Raw genomic sequence first — 17,110 nt, forward strand, 5'->3', positions numbered from 1 at the left:
ATTTTCAGGTTTTATCTCAGAATTTCAGTTTCTGCAGTATTTTTAGGTTTTATCTCAGCAATTCAGTTCCTGCAGTGTTTTTGGGTTTATCTCAGAAATTCAGCATCTGTCAGTTTTTATTTATTCTGTAAACCCACATGGATACTGCTTGTGACACCAATCACTGTAGGAGGGGGTGGACGGGGTGGGAGGGGTGTGGTGGTTGGGAGGAAGCTACATTAGTGCAGCATGACGCTGTTGGATCTCTCTTGCGGACTGTGTTTGAATGGAGTATTCTGTGCACTAACTCCTTTCCCTCCATCCTCTCTCCTGCCCTGCAGCCTGCGACTGCTCTCCTCTGGGATCTGTGGATATGCAGTGTCAGGAGAATGGCTCCTGCCTCTGTAAGAGGGGTTTTGTGGGAAGGAAGTGCGAGCAATGTCAGGAAAACTATTACTACGAGGCCTCGACGTTTCACTGCCAGCTGTGTCCAGTCTGCTACGGTTTGGTCCAGGATGAGGTAAGGAACTTCCTATCCACTCAAATGGGAACCAGGAGCAATGGACAGCATCTCTTAAACAACTGCTGCAGGCCTAGTGAGGCCTAATATAACCTGCGTGTTTGCCCACACCCTTTAACTGGCTCTAAGTTATTTATTTACAAAGAACAAAGAAAATCACAGCACGGGAACAGGCCCTTTGGCCCTCCAGACTTGCACCGACCATGCTGCCCGACTGAACTAAAACCCCCTACCCTTCCGGGGACCATATCCCTCTATTCCCATCCTATTCATGTATTTGTCCAGATGCCCCTTAAAGGTCACTACCGTATCTGCTTCCACTCCCTCCCCCAGGCAGCGAGTTCCAAGCACCCAACACCCTCTGTGTCAAAAAACCTGCCTCGTACATCTCCTTTAAACCTGTGCCGCTGAGTAATTGACTCTTTCACCCTGGGAAAAACCTTCTGACTATCCACCCTGTCCATGCCCCTCATAATCTTGTAGACTTCAATCAGGTCGCCCCTCAACCTCCATCATTCCAGTGAGAACAAACCAAGTTTCTCCAACCTCTCCTCATAGCTAATGCCCTCCATGCCAGGCAACATCCTGGTAAATCTTTTCTGTACCCTCTCCAAAGCCTCCACATTCCTTCTGGTAGTGTGGCGACCAGAATTGAACGCTATATTCCAAGTGTGGCCTAACTAAGGTTCTGTAAAGCTGCAACATGACTCGCCAATTTTTAAACTCGGTGCCCCAGCCGATGAAGGCAAGCACGCCTTTCTTGACTACCCTCTCCACCTGACACGGTGTCCACTCTGATTGAGTGTCATTGCTGTGGGAAACAGCCCAGGCTGCTGTAACTCAACACAGTAAGAAGTCTGACAACGCCAGGTTTAAGTCCAACTGATTTATTTTTTAGTAAACTCACAAGCTTTCGGGTTTGTCCCTTCATCAGGTGAATGGAGAGTTCTGGCCTCAGACAGAGCATATAAAGCACACAGACAGTTTATGTGCTTTATATGCTCTGTCTGAGGCCAGGACTCTCCATTCACCTGACGAAGAGGGAAACCTCTAAAGCTTGTGAGTTTACTATCAAATGAATCGGTTGGACTTAAACCGGGTGTTGTCAGACTTCTTACTGTGTTTACCCCAGTCCAACGCCGGCATCTCCACATCTTAACTCAGCTCAGCAGCTGCTGACTTCTTCATCCAAGCTTTAGTTACCTCCCAACCTGACAATTCCAATATTCTCCTGTCCGTCTCCCACATTTCACTCTCCGCAACCATCAGATTATGCGAGGCTCAGCTGCTAAATCCCTTTCTTCCCCATCTCCCTGACACGGTCGTTGACCTACACTGGCTCCTGGTTGAGCAATGTCTTGAAAGTAAAATTCTCATCCTTGTTTCTGAATCTGGCCTCACCCCTCTCTATCTCTGTAATTCCCTCCTGCCCCTCAAACCTCCAGGAAATCTTCTGGCCTTTTAATTTGCCCAGCCATTGGTAGCCGTGCCTTCAGCTGCCTGGGCCCTAAGCTGTGGAACAGTCACCCTGAACCCTACCCTTTGAGAGAATCCTACCATCCTACCTCAGTGTGGTGTGTGCCCATGGTTCGCTGATTTGGCTGTAGTAAAGGCCAGAGCCCCTGAGGGACAGAGAGGGCCCGGCTTCCTGGGCCTAGCATCATGAGGCTTCACTGCGGTTTTCCCTCTGCTCTTTGTGAGGGCAGTGTGCTGGTGGGCCAGCTCTGCTCTGCCTCTCCGTGTGGATAGATCTGGGTAAAGCCCAAGGCCCCAAGTTTGCGAGTGGCCTGATTCTGTGACAGGGAGCTAGAGTTTCCCCTTTCCAGGTGAATCGACTGAAGCAGAGGATGACAGAGCTGGAGGAGGAACTGGAAAGGTTCAGCAGCCACCCTGAGGAGTTCTATCAGCTCTACACCAATCGCCTACAGGAGACTATCAGAGACATGGAGGCCCAGTCAATGCAGGGTGAGTGAGGGCCTGAGGCCTCATGGGGGGAGCGTGAGGAGGGCCTGGGATGGACAAGGGGTGGGGACAGGGGAAGAGAAAGAAAGTGAGTAAATGGGCTGGTGTCAGGGGGGTAGAGAGAGATGGTGAGGGGCTGGCAGGGGAAAGAGAGAGAGAATGAGTGCGGGAGGCTGGTTTATTGGTTAGTAACTGGGAGCTGGTTTATTGGTTAGTAACCGGGGACTGGTTTATTGGTTAGTAACCGGGGGGGGTGCTGGTTTATTGGTTAGTAACTGGGGGTGCTGGTTTATTGGTTAGTAACCGGGGGCTGGTTTATTGGTTAGTAACCGGGGGGGGGGGTGCTGGTTTATTGGTTAGTAACTGGGGGGACTGGTTTATTGGTTAGTAACCGGGGGGGGTGTGCTGGTTTATTGGTTAGTAACTGGGGCTAGTTTATTGGTTAGTAACCGGGGGCTGGTTTATTGGTTAGTAACCGGGGGCTGGTTTATTGGTTAGTAACTGGGGGCTAGTTTATTGGTTAGTAACTGGGGCGGGGGGGGGCTGGCTTATTGGTTAGTAACCGGGGACTGGTTTATTGGTTAGTAACTGGGGGCTGGTTTATTGGTTCGTAACTGGGGGTGCTGGTTTATTGGTTAGTAACTGGGGGGGGGGGGGGGGCTGGTTTATTGGTTAGTAACCGGGGACTGGTTTATTGGTTAGTAACTGGGGGCTGGTTTATTGGTTAGTAACTGGGGGGGGCTGGTTTATTGGTTAGTAACTGGGGGGGGGCTGGTTTATTGGTTAGTAACTGGGGGCTGGTTTATTGGTTAGTAACCGGGGGCTGGTTTATTGGTTAGTAACTTAGGGGGGGGCTGGTTTATTCACAGGTCCCCAGGGTCAGTTTGTGCAGCTTATGGATGAAGTGGATTTCTCGCTGGACAGAATTGGACAGAAACTGGGCAACGTCACTCAGAGCCTGGACTGTGAGGGGACGGAGCGTAAACACTGTCACATCGTCTCCAGCACTGAGCTCATTGTGGAGAGAACCCGCAGGGAGCTGGAGGCAGCCAGGGAGGCCTTGGACAATACGGTACAGCTCACCCCCCGCCCCCTGCCCCCACCACCACCACCGCTCCTCCCCCCCCCCGACGCAGCAGCTCTTGGAGTCACCTCTATCCCCTCCCCACCCCCACTAACCCATTCGCTTTAACCCCCCCCCCTTCCCAGTGGCCCACTGGCTTAAGCACCCCGCACTAACCCACTGAGTTTACCCCCAATAACTGCACTGGCTTTACCCCCTCACTTACCCATTGCGTTTACCCCCCTCCCCCCACTAGCCGCACTGATGTTACCCCCCCCCACCCCCCAGTAGCCACACTGACGTTACCCCACGAGTTCATTGCATTCCACATTCACAACCCTGTACTTTGTTTTTAGTTACGTCGATGATAGATTTAAAAGTGGGATTATTTTGTTCCCTCTCTGGGCTGTTCCAGTTCAAACCCGTGTGTCCAGCCGCTCCCCAGGACACAGCCCCATGCAGCCGCTCCTCAAATGTACATCTGCTCAGGGCATTCAACTACAGGAGGCTTCAAAAGCAAGGCTGCGTCTTTCCCATATGAATTGTATGGCTCCGTCCCTCCCCCTTCCCCTCCTTCTCCCTCACTCCCACTCTCCCCCTCCCTCTCCCCCTCCCTCTCCCCCTCCCTCTCCCCCTCGCTCTCCCCCTCCCTCGCACAGGGCTTTGCACTGTGATTCAGAATCGCTGCTATTTTTGCAGAGATAGCAAACGGGGGGACCTGAGAACGGGTCTAAAAGTTGGGTCTGAAACACTCCCAGTTTCAAGTCCACCCAGCACTTAGAGTTAAAATGATAAAATAGGGCCCACACTGTCCGGTTACACACTTGATGCACACACACACGCTCACGCGCACACACACATACACACACACACGCTCACACACACACTCATGCTCACACACATACACACACTCACGCTCACACACACACACATACACACACTCACGCTCACACACACTCACACACACACACACACACTCACGCACACACACATACACACTCACGCACACACACATACACACTCACGCTCACGCACACACACACGCTCACACACACACGCACACACACGCATACACACACATGCTCACACACACACGCTCACACACACACACTCACGCTCACACACATACACACACTCACGCTCACACACGCTCACACACACGCGCACACACGCTCACACACACACACACACTCACGCACACACACATACACACTCACGCTCACGCACACACGCTCACACACACACACTCACGCTCACACATACACACACTCATGCTCACACACACACGCTCACACACACGCGCGCACACATGTGCACACACACGTGCACACACACGCTCACACACACACTCACACACACACACTCACGCACACACACACACTCACGCTCACACACACACTCACGCTCACACACACACACACGCTCACACACACACACACGCTCACACACACACACACGCTCACACGCACACACACACACACGCTCACACACACACTCACACTCACACACACACACACACACACAACACACACACTCACGCTCACGCACACATACACACACACACAGTCACACGCCGCTGGTTAGTGAATGGGAGTGGAATGCCTCCTTGCCCTGTGAATCTGAAGACTCTGTAACTCCTTTCCCAGCGTTTCAAATCAGTATCACAAGTGGGAGAAATCACAGCAGCTGCTGACGGGACGTCCTGTTTTGAGTTACAGGCACAGGCATGACTGCACCTGGAGATGGAAAGGTGCCGTACGCTCAGATCAACATGTAGTGCACAATGAAGAAGGTTTGAAGGGCAGAGTGGCTCAGAATCAAGTGAAACAGACCCGGAGATTCCCGTAACGAGTGACTGGCTTCTCCCATGGTCCTTGTTTCTGGAGTCTCCAATCAGTAAATCGGTGTCTCTCTGGCTCTGTGACTCAGAGGCGGTTATGGGTGGCAGATAACAACAAGAGACTAAATCTGCCTTTCCGTCCCTCATGCACTGATCTGGCAGCTGTGGTGTTAACTGTGCCGTGACTGATGCTTGTTTCTGGTTAAGCAGATCCCATGGCTGGTTTCTCGTTCTCCCACTGATGAAGCCCGGAACTGGACAAGGCTGGTTAAGGAATCTCGCACTTTGGCAGAAAGGTAAATCCTGAGAATGTTGGTTCTATCTGAGTTGCTGCTCTCCGTAACAACACAGCACAGCACGGTGGTTAGCACTGCTGCGTCACAGTGCCATGGACCCTGGTTCGATTCCTGGGTTTGGTCACTGTTTGTGTGGAGTCTGCACGTTCTCCCCGTGTCTGTGTGGGTTTCCTCCGGTTAACTCCCACAGTCTGAAAGACGTGCTGGTTAGATGCATTGGCCGTGCTAAATTTTCCCTCGATGAACCCGAACAGGCACCAGAGTGTGACGACTGGGGGTTTTCACAGTCGCTTCATCGCAGTGTTAATGTAAGCCTACCTGTGACACTAATAAAGTTAAGAAGTAAAATTAAAGTTTATTTATTAGTCACGAGTAAGGCTTACATTAACACTGCAATGAAGTTACTGTGAAAATCTCCTAGTCGCCACACTCCAGCGCCTGTTTGGGTACACTGAGGGTCAGTTTAGCATAGCAAATGCACCTAACATGCACATCTTTGGACTGTAGGAAGAAACCAGAGCACCTGGAGGAAACCCACGCAGACGTGGGGAGAACATGCAGACTCCGCACAGACAGTGACCCAAGCCGGGAATCGAACCTGGGTCCTTGGCGCTATGAGGCAGCAGTGCTAACCACTGTCCCACCATTCCACCCCAGATAAATAAGTTACATGACATTATTCTGGTCATGTTTGATGGGATGCTCTGATCAAATTGATACACATTGAGGCCCAGTTCCCCCTCACTCAAAAAACAAAGAAAATTACAGCAGAGGAACAGGACCTTTGGCCTCCAAACCTGCACCGACCATGCTGCCTGACTGAACTAAAACCCCCTACCCTTACGGGGACCATATCCCTCTATTCCCATCATATTCATGTATTTGTCAAGATACCCCTTAAAAGTCACTATTGTATCCACTTCCAGCACCTACCCCAGCAATGAATTCCAGACATCCATCACCCTCTGTGTGAAAAATCTGCATCGTACACCTCCTTTAAACTTTGCTCCTCGCACCTTAAGCCTGTGCCCCCGAGTAATTGTCTCTTCCACCCTGGGGAAAAAGCTTCTGACTATCCACTCTGTCCATGTCTCTCATAATCTTGTAGACTTCTGTCAGGTCGCCCCTCAACCTCCATCACTCCAGTGAGAACAAACCAAGTTTCTCCAACCTCTCCTCATAGCTAATGCCCTCCATACCAGGCAACATCCTGGTAAATCTTTTCTGTACCCTCTCCAAAGCCTCCACATCCTATTGGTAGTGTGGCGACTAGAATTGAACACTAGATTCCAAGTACGGCCTAACTAAGGGTTTATAAAGCTGCAACGTGACTTGCCAATTTTTAAACTCAATGCTCTGGCCGATGAAGGCAAGCATGCCGTATGCCTTCTTGACTACCTTCTCCACCTGCATTGCCACTTTCAGTGACCTGTGTACCTGTACACTCAGATCCCTCTGCCTATCAATACTCCTAAGGGTTCTGCCATTTACTGTATATTTCCTATCTGTATTAGACCCTCCAAAATGCATTACCTCATGTTTGTCTGGATTAAACTCCATCTGCCATCTCTCCACCCAAGTTTCCAACTGATCTGTATCTGATGGTCCTCATCGCTATCAGCAGATCCACCAATCTTTGTGTCGTCCACAAACTTACTAATCAAACCAGTTACATTTTCCTCCAAATCATTGATATATATTACAAACGGCAAAGGTCCCAGCCCTGATCCCTGAGGAACGCCACTTGTCACAGCCCTCCATTCAGAAACACACCCTTCCACCGCTACCCTCTGCCTTCTTTGACTGAGCCAGTTCTGTATCCACCTTGCCAGCTCACCTCTGATCCCGTGTGACTTCACCTCCTGCACCCGTCTGCCATGAGGGACCTTGTCCCTCCAGCAGAGGGAATAAACCACACTGCCCTCCCCGGGGTGAACCTGGCATTCTGCCCGTTGTAGCTTCCACCTGATCGAGTTAGTGGATATGAAACTGGATATTCTTCACTGCCTGTCCCACACCGCTCTTTGGAAATCACACCCTGCCTCCTGCAGATTAATCATACAGGTGTCTTTCCCAGTAAGTGTGACCGGAAACCCTTTCTGCCCCCTGAATGTCCACTCCCGAGCTCCGGGCACTAAGTGCCAACGTTCTGATGGCAACGCAGGCAGCAACATGGGAATTTCAAAGCAGTGCTTGGGGTGCCACTAGGTGGCCAGCACTGGAATTGCAGGCATGTTGATTTACGGTCAGAGTCCAGTTAGAAAGTGTCGTTTGAACTGTTGACAACTTTTGATGCAAATCTGCCTGGCGAACATCACCAAATATTCACAATTGGTAAAAGGTCCCCAGTCATCACTTTGTGGAAGATTTGTGGGGGGAGTTGGGGTTCTCCCCAGTGTCTTGGGCAATCGTTATCTCTCAATCAACCTCGCTAAACGGACTACCTGGTCATTATTAACATTATTGCTGGTTCCAAACTGGCTCCTGTGTTTCCTACAATAGTGACTACATTTCAGAAAGTATTTCATTGGTTATGAAGTGATTTGGGATGTCCTGAAGTTGTGAAAATTATTTAAGTCAAGTCTTTCTTTGAGATAAAACTCAAGAAATAAAACTGGGATTACAGAAAACAAAGAAAATAGAAGCAGAATGAGGCCATTCAGCCCATTGATCGGATCTCATGTAATTATTTTTGCTGTATTTACACATCGGAACAGGAAGAGGCCATTCAGCCGCTTGAACCTGTTCTACCAGTCGAGTAGATGATGGGTGACTTGGATGAAAGCAAATTTCCACAGATCTGAAACCAAGTGAGAAAACGCTGGAAAATCTCAGCAGGTCTGGCAGCGTCTGTAAGGAGAGAAGAGAGCTGACGTTTCGAGACCCTTTGTCAACGTCTTTCTTTTTAACTTTCTTTTAACCCAATTTTGGGGTATTTCAGTTGAGAATCTGAACGTGAAAATCTTAACAAGTGGGACTTGGGTTTGGGTTTTTATCAGGTGTGGCAGTTGCTGATTTTAACAGTGCAGACAGGAATTGGAGGGTAGATCTCTCTCTTTACCCCTCAGACTCCCACTCATTGTCAGGGTGCAGCATTGGAAAACAATCTCATCACACATCCAGGTTTAAAAAACCCTTCCTCTGGGGAACGTGTTCAAAGAACAATCTAAAAACAGCACAGCACGAGAACAGGCCCACCAAACCTGCACTGATCACGTTGTCCTATATAAACCATTGACCTGTATCCCTCTATTCCCTGTCTGTTCATCTGCCTATCCAGATAAGCCTTAAATGTCACTAACGTAACTGCCTCAACCACCTCACTTGGCCGTGCATTCCAGGCCCCCACCGTCCCCTGAGTAAAAACCTTCCCCCGCACATCTCCCCTGAAACTCTCCCCCCTTATCTTGAATTTGTGCCCCCTTGGAATTGTCATTTCTGCCCTGGGGAGAAAGCTTCCGACTGTTCACCCTATCCACACCCCTCATAATTTTATAAACTTCTATCAGGTCGCCCCTCAACCTCCACCTTCACAGGGAGAACAATCCCAGTTTGCTCAATCTCTCCTCATGATTAATACCCTCGATACCAGGCAACATCCTGATAAACCTTTACTGTACACTCTCCAAAACCTGCACGTCCTTCTGGTAGTGTGATGACCAGAATTAGACAATAATTCAAGCATTATTGAATGTGATCTTGTGGTTGGGACGGTGTTAATGTGGTCAGGTTGATGTGTTTCGGACTGGGTTGGAGTTTTATTTGCACTGGAGATAGATTTTCTACAAAATTAAACAGGATCGGTGATCCATGGATTTACTCTGATCACAGAAATGTTACGGTGCAGAAGGAGGCCGTTCGGTCCATCGTGTCTGCACCATCTCTCCAAATGAAAATTTTATTTATTAATGTCACAAGTCGGCTTACATTAACACTGCAATGAAGTGACTGCGAAAATCCCCTAGTCGCCTGTTTGGGTTACTCTGGGAGAGAATTTAGCGTGGCCAATGCACCCTAACCAGCACATCTTTCGGATTGTGGGAGGAAATCTGAGCACCCGGAGGAAACCCACACAGACATGGGGAGAATGTGCAAACTCCACACAGACAGTGACCCAAGCCGGGAATCGAATCTGGCTTCCTGGCGCTGTGAGGCAGCAGTGCTAACCACTGTGCCGCCTTTATGACTTAGTGCCATTCTCCTATCTTTTCCCCAACCCCTGCACATTGTTTCTATGCAGGTGATCTATACAAGAGGGATGGTATAGTAGCACAGTGCTTCACAGAGCCAGGGACCCGGGATCGATTCCTGGTTCGGGTCACTGTCTGTGTGGAGTTTGCACATTATCCCCATGTCTGTGTGGGTTTCTCTGGGTGCTCCGATTTCCTCCCACAGTCAGAAAGACGTGCTGGTTAGATGCATTGGCCGTGCTAAATTCTCCCTCAGTGTACCCAAGCAGGCGCTGGAGCGAGGCGACTAGGGGGTTTTCACAGTAACTTCATTGCAGTGTTAATGTAAGGCTACTTGTGACACTAATTAAAATAAAAGTAATCATCTAACATCCTCTTGAATTTCTCGACTGAACCTGCCTCGATCACACGTCCTGGCATCGCATTCCAGACCCTAACGTGAAGCATAACTCTGTTTCTCTCTCCGCAGTCACTGCCAGACCTGCCGAGTATTTCCAGCAGTTTCTGTTTCTATTTTAGGTTTCCAGCATCTGCAGTATTTTGCTTTTCTACAAACTCTCTCCTTAAATCTTCCCGGCGGAGAGATTCCGGCTTCTCTGTGTCACTCCCAGGGAAAGGCAACCCAAAAGCTGATGTGTTTGACTCACTGCTGACCTTCTTCTGCCCTGATGACCCCCCCCAACCCCTTACCACTCCCACTCACCCCCTACCCCTCCCCCTCACCCCCCGACCCCTCCACCCCTACCCCCCATCCCTCCCATTTACCCCTTACCCCTCCTCCTCCTCACCCCCCGACCCTTCCACCCCTACCCCCCATCCCTCCCATTTACCCCTTACCCCTCCTCCTCCTCACCCCCCGACCCTTCCACCCCTACCCCCTACCCCTCCCACTTACCCCCTACCCTCCACCCCTACCCCTCCACTCCCACCTTCCCTCTCTCATTGTACAGTCAGGCCAGAGTTGCCGTGGAGATCGAGTCGATAGTGAAAGAGGCCCTGGCCACGTCAAACCGAAGCTACCTCCTCCTGTCGGGCATCATCGAGGACACCTCCATAGCCGCTAACATCACAGAGACCGAGGATCGGTGAGTGTGACCCCGTTCCCCCCCACCCCACCCCACCACCCCACCCCCGTCCCCGAAACCCCCCCCAAGCCTGGTCTCCATCACTCCCACAGGGGGCACTGATCCCAGTAATGGACACCTCGCCCACAGAGGCGTCGGGACGGGTAACCGAGGAGCGAAGGACCTGGATTTCAAAGAGGGTTTTGGGAGAGGAAGTTCCCGAGGTCGGGGCCCAGGCTCCACCACCAGTGGTGGAATGTCGAGGAGGGGATACCCTGGAGGCTAAAATGAGAGGATTTGGAGGAAGGGGAGGGGAGGGGGGGGGATCTCGGGGGAGGGGGGAGGGGGGGAGGTTAGGGGAACAATCTAATCCTTCAGGGTATTGACGTCAATAAAATGTTCTCGGTCTCAATCCGAGAATTCAAACCAATCAGAGTTGGCCACAGGTGAGTTCACGGCGCCACAGGTACGATGATGTCAGGTCCACAAATCCGGAACGCAGTTGGCTAAAACCCGCCGTGAACGCAACAAAAACCCACGCTTGGATCCCCAACCGCACAAACAGGAAGTCACCCAGCGAACGGCTCCCAACAAAATAATACAGGGCCCCCCGATTCTGCCGTCGTGTTTGCGCCCGATTCTGGGCGTGAAAATTCGGTAAAATCGGGCACGAGGTGACCAGCGCGACCCGTGTCCGCCTCAGCGCCTGTTCCCCTTTACCAGTGACCTAAAACGGCCGCGGGGTGGGATTATACGGCAGGGGAGTGTGCGCATGTGCAGTTGGAAGCGCCCGTTGGAGCTGCGGGGTTTTGGGTGTGATAAGCCCCGCCCACGGGCCCCTGCAGCGCGAGTCGGAATCGCTGATATTTTTTCAGGCGGAGTTTAGGGGGGGGGGGGGGGGGGGGGCGCGAGTGGGGGTGTCCTGAGAACGGGTCTGAAAGTCGGATCTGAAACACTCCCGGTTTCAAGCCCACCCAGCACTTAGCATTCAAATGGGGCCCAGTGTCTCCTCTGGAAAGACAACACAGCCCCTGACGCACACACGGATCTCTGCCAGAATGGGGTGAGGAAATTTTCACTTTGTTTCCCTGTCTCGGTGGTTCACTCTCTCACCTCCGCCAGGATTTTCCGCACTTGGCCCCCTGACCGGGAAATCCCAGCCAAGGTCAGCATTGTCCCGCCCGAGGTCTTGTGTTGTCCGTGTCCCGCCCGCTGCGATCCCCGTGGCAGGATGGACGGGAAATTCCGTTCCTCCAAATCAGAAGGTGTTTGGTTCGAATCCCACGCGCACAGCCTGGAGTGACACCGGACTGCAGTACTGAGGGAGTGCTGCACTGTCAGAGGTGCCGTCTTTCAGATCAGGCCCCCGTCTGCCTCTCGGTGGCGTAAAAGACGCTAAGGCGGACAAATAGAGTTGAGTCACAGAACAATCGTGATCCAGTTGAATGTTGGAACCGACTTGAGGGGCTGAATGGCCTCGTCTTGTTCCTCCCTGAACTATCATTGAAAACAGATGATCAGATCATTATCATGTTCCTGTTAGTGGGAGCTTGCTGTGCACAAATTGGTTACTGTGTTTGCTGGTGGCTACGCTTTGAACGTACTTCATTGGCTGGAAAGAGTTTTTCTTGAGGTGGGGACGGGTGCTATAGAAATGCAGGTTCTGTTTTTCCTGGTAGGTCGATCTTTTTCTTTTCCAGATTGCAGACATTGCAAGGTAAGATGTCAGGCCTGGAGGAGGAGGTGGAGGAGGTGCTGAAGGAGGTGAAGCGGTTGTACACCTCAACTCAACAAGCTCAAAGGGCGAGTCTCAGTCTGCTTCAGAACCACACGCAGCTGGAGCCCGAGGTTTGTGCACAGGCCCCCTCGCTGATGTGCAGTTAAATTGCCCCTTAGTGTCAGGGGGTCTAGCTAGGGTAAATCCATCGGGATAGGGCCTGGGTGGGATTGTGGTCAATGCAGACTTGATGGGCCGAATGGCCTTCATCTGCACGGTAGGGATTCTGCGATTGGCATCGACAGACCTCCCACGACGATGCTCCAGTCTGGCCTCGGATCTCTTTGCCGCAGAGAGCTGTGGAGGCCGGGACATTGCGTGTCTTTAAGACAGAGATAGATTGGTTCTTGATTAATAAGGGGATCAGGGATCATGGGGAAAAGGCAGGAGAATGGGGGATGAGAAAAATATCAGCCATGATTGAATGGCGGAGCAGACTCGATGGGCCGAGTGGCCTAATCCTGCTCCTATGTCTGATGGTCTTATGGACCTGGATTGCGGTTATAGACCCTGGCCCCTCCCTTTGCTTCATCTGCGGGAGTGCTGGGAATAGGCACATCCTGAGGCCAATGACAGTCACTGTTGGCACTTCCTCTACATCAGCAGCACCTCTGGCGCGACAGGCCGGGGTACCTGCAGGTTTGGGAAAGAAAGGAAATTCCTTTAACTGAGCTTCCTTCACCCTCAGGCATCTCCTCAGTTGTGAGATGTTGATGGTTGGTGGAGAGTGTGACGTCTGGAGATATTAGTCATGTCTCAGTCTCCCACCTCGGAGAATTCCCCATTCCAGAATCTCCATTGCCAGGCTGACACTCCAAGTGCGGTGCTAAGGGAGTGCCGCACTGTCGGAGGCCCACCTTTCAGATAAAACATTCGCCCCTCTCAGGTGTTCCGGACAGCATTGATCCCTCAATCAATATCTAAAGATAGATTATCTGCTCATGATGCCACAAACAGCAATGGGATCTTGCTGTGCATAAATGGGTCTACGTTACAACAGTGGCAATGCTCCAAAACCATTTAAATTGGACACTTCCCCAGTTGTCTGGCCTACAGTCATCCCCCGAACCCAAGAGTCAGAGTCATGATGACACAGAAGGAGGCCATTCAGCCTATTGTGTCCATGCTAGCTCTCTGGAGTCTACTCCAGTCAGTCCTAATTCCCACTTTACAAACTTGAAAACCTTCAGCAATCTGACTTCCCACAGTTTACTCTTCATAAACTCGAGATCATTCAAATTCTGTCTCCTGTATCCTAACTCACACCCTGTGTCCCGTTCCCCCCCCGACCGTCCCATTTCCCCCTCACCTCTCTGCTGGCTGATCTACGTTGGCTCCTGTCTATCAATGTCTTGTTTTAAAGATCCTAATCCTTGTTTTGCAATCCCTCCATGGCCCCCGTCCTGCCTATCTCTGTAATCTCCTCCAGCCCCTCAGCGCTCCCAGCTCCCTGTCCCCCACCAGTTCTGACACTCCAACACCCTTCAACACCCATCGCTCCACCATTGGCCGCCGTGCCTTTGCCCCTCTGGACTCTAGACTCTGAAATGATCTCCCTCAACCTCTCCACCTCCCTTCCCTCCTTTAAAACCTCGCCCTTTCAACACTCGGTCACTGGTCCGAATGTCTCTTTATTTGGACATGGTGTCAAACCCTGTCCCACTCACACTCCTGTGAAGCACTAGTGATTAGGTTAAAGGTGCTATGAAAATGCAAGTTGTTGTTGTGTGGTGATCTGTGTGTTTATTGGCCCCCGATCGTGCTTTTAGTATCATTGGACTCGAAGTCTTTCCCCTGATTGTGTTCTCTTTGACTCTGCGAAAGGACTGGGATAATTTCACCAGCGAGCTGGAAGATTTAGAGAATACCCTTCAGAGCAAAGAGAGGCAAATCGAGAAGCTTCTTGTGGAGTTGGAGCCTCGGGTAAAGGTCTTGAAGATGGGAGAGGAAACCAAGGAGTTGTATGATGAGGTGAGGAGGCTCGGAGCAGGAGCTGTAATCCGCACCTTGTGATAAATCCTACCGTCACCCAGCGTTACAGCTGAGGCTGTTCTTCATTGGCTGGAAACACTGGGGACGTGCTGAGGTTGTAAATGTTTACAGCGTACAGGAAGGCCATTCGGCCCCTCGAGTCTGCACTGACTCTCTGAAAGATCATTCCACCCAATCCTACTCCCGTGCCTCATCCCCATAACCTTGCACATTCTCTTTTCTGATAGCAATCCAATTCCCTTTTGTCTACCGCCATCGAACCTGCCTCCATCACCTGCTCAGCACGTTCATTCCAGATTACAGCCATCACATTTTCCTCACGTTTACTCCTATAGCCCAGTATTTTGAATCTGTGTTTGATTTTGATTTCATTGATTTGATTTATTACTGTCACATGTATTAGTATACAGTGAAAAATATTGTTTCTTGTGCACTATACAGGCAAAGCATACTGTTCATAGAGAAGGAAAGGAGAGAGTGCAGAATGTAGCGTTACAGTCATAGCTAGGGTGTAGAGAAAGATCAACATAGTGCGAGGTAGGTCCATTGAAAACTCTGATGGCAGCAGCAGGGAAGAAGCTGTTCTTGGGTCGGTTGGTACGTGACCTCAGTCTTTTGTATCTTTTTCCCAACGGAAAAAGGTGGAAGAGAGAATGTCCGGGGTCATTGATTATGTTGGCTGCTTTTCCGGGACAACAGGAAGTGTAGACGGAGTTAATGGATGGGAGGCTGGTTTGCGTGATGGACTGGGCTTCATTCACGACCCTTTGTCATTCCTTGTGGTCTTGGGCAGAACAGGAGACCAGACCAAACTGTGATACAACCAGAAAGAACGCTTTCTATGGTGCATCTGTAAAAATTGATAAGAGTCATAGCTGACATGCCAAATTTCCTCAGTCTCCTGAGAAAGTAGAGGTGTTGGCGAGCTCCTCCAGTTCTTGATGTTCTCTCGAGAGGGAACAGTTTCTTTCTGTTTATCCTGTCCAAGCACCTCAGGAAGTCAAGTCTCCTCAGCCTTCTTTGCTCGATCCTCATGCCTACAGTTGTTTATCCCTGGAATCATTCTTATGAATCTCCTCTGTAATCTCTCCAATCCCTTGGCATCCTTCCTCAGTTATGGTGCCCAGAGCTGGACACAGTGCTCCAGGTGAGGCCTACCCTTTTCTTTCTTCTCCCCCTTTTTCTTTGTTTCTTTCTCTCTTCCTTTCTTACTCTGGAGCCATTGAGGCCGACGTCACTATTGGAATATTCGATGCAGCTTTGATGTCCTCTGAGGTCGTGGCTTTGTCCCTTCCTGTGAAGAGTATTTTTCTACAGTTAGTCCTGCAGTATCGACACAATGGGTTGATTCTTCTTACAAAGGTGTTTGTCTTAGGAGGGAAGGTTGAGCAGGTTAAGCCGATACTTCCTGGGGTTTAGGAGAACGAGAGGTGATCTCATGGAAACATAAGAGAGCTTCACAGGGTGGATACTGAGAGGATGTTTCCCCCTGTGGGAGTCTGGGACGAAGGGGCAGTTTCAACACAAGGAAAGTTTCCTGTTGAAGATGGAGATGAGGAGAAATTCTTCTCTCTGGGGGTTGTCAGTCTGGATTCTCTTTGCCAGAGAGCATTGGAGGCTGTGGGTCAGTGAATATATTCAAGGCTGAGATAGACAGAGTTCTTCCTGACAAGGGATTCCAGGCTTATGGGAACAAGCAAGAAAGTGGAGTTAAGACCACAATCAGATCAGCGATTGAATGGTGGAACAGGCTGAATGGGCTGAATGGCCTAACCCTGCTTCTTAACATTACCTTCTGATCTTTCTCCTCCTTTAGCTCCTGAGTCGTGTTAAATCTGCCCAGGCCACGGCGAGGGCGTCAATCCAACAAGCCAAAGGCATAAAGGAAGAAGCGATGTCCTTGCTGAAAACTCTGGAAGGTATCGTCTGGGATCCCTGCTCCCGTCCCCTTTGAGAAATTGTCCAATCAGATGGGGGATGGGTGTGTCAGCTGGCCAATGGTGGGCATGTGATTGTGGGTCACCATGGCGATGGGTGTGCTGGATGGCCAATAGGGGGAATGTGGGGGCGGGTAACTATGGCAGTGGACATTCTCGATGGCCAATGGCAGGAATGTTGGGAGATGGGGGGTGGAGTTGGCAGATGTGGTGGCATTGTGAGGAATAGGCCATGGGTGAACCTGGGCTCTTTGTGTTCTATGTGTGGGGCTCAGTACCGTATGACTTTGGGTGGGGCAAGCGAGCAGATGCTGGGATTGAGCTGGAGACCTGCGGGGGGCTGAAATGGGGGGTTTATTCGGGTTCTGTTCCCACCCTGGCACAAACACCAAAAACAAAATGGCAGCAGTGTACCGTCAGAGAATTTGGGCAGAATTTTACTGGCATGCCCGCCCCGATTCCGGCTCACCGAACTGCATTCTCCGTTAGC

The 17,110-nt window shown here is 50.8% G+C and overlaps 1 protein-coding gene across 1 annotated transcript in view; it reads left to right on the top strand.

Moving 5' to 3' along the window:
* Window positions 1-17,110, top strand: part of LOC145358193 (laminin subunit gamma-3-like) — a 115,026-nt gene that overhangs the window by 86,581 nt on the left and 11,335 nt on the right. The window contains exons 17-24 of the mRNA XM_080211973.1: window positions 321-499; window positions 2,326-2,464; window positions 3,331-3,533; window positions 5,575-5,660; window positions 10,801-10,935; window positions 12,615-12,762; window positions 14,516-14,662; window positions 16,500-16,602. Coding sequence (XP_080068099.1) covers window positions 321-499; window positions 2,326-2,464; window positions 3,331-3,533; window positions 5,575-5,660; window positions 10,801-10,935; window positions 12,615-12,762; window positions 14,516-14,662; window positions 16,500-16,602 — 1,140 coding nt within the window. The remainder of the gene's footprint in view (window positions 1-320; window positions 500-2,325; window positions 2,465-3,330; window positions 3,534-5,574; window positions 5,661-10,800; window positions 10,936-12,614; window positions 12,763-14,515; window positions 14,663-16,499; window positions 16,603-17,110) is intronic.

This window comes from Carcharhinus amblyrhynchos, chromosome 25 (assembly GCF_965287045.1).
Source record: "Carcharhinus amblyrhynchos chromosome 25, sCarAmb.v2.hapA, whole genome shotgun sequence".
NCBI lineage: Eukaryota > Metazoa > Chordata > Chondrichthyes > Carcharhiniformes > Carcharhinidae > Carcharhinus > Carcharhinus amblyrhynchos.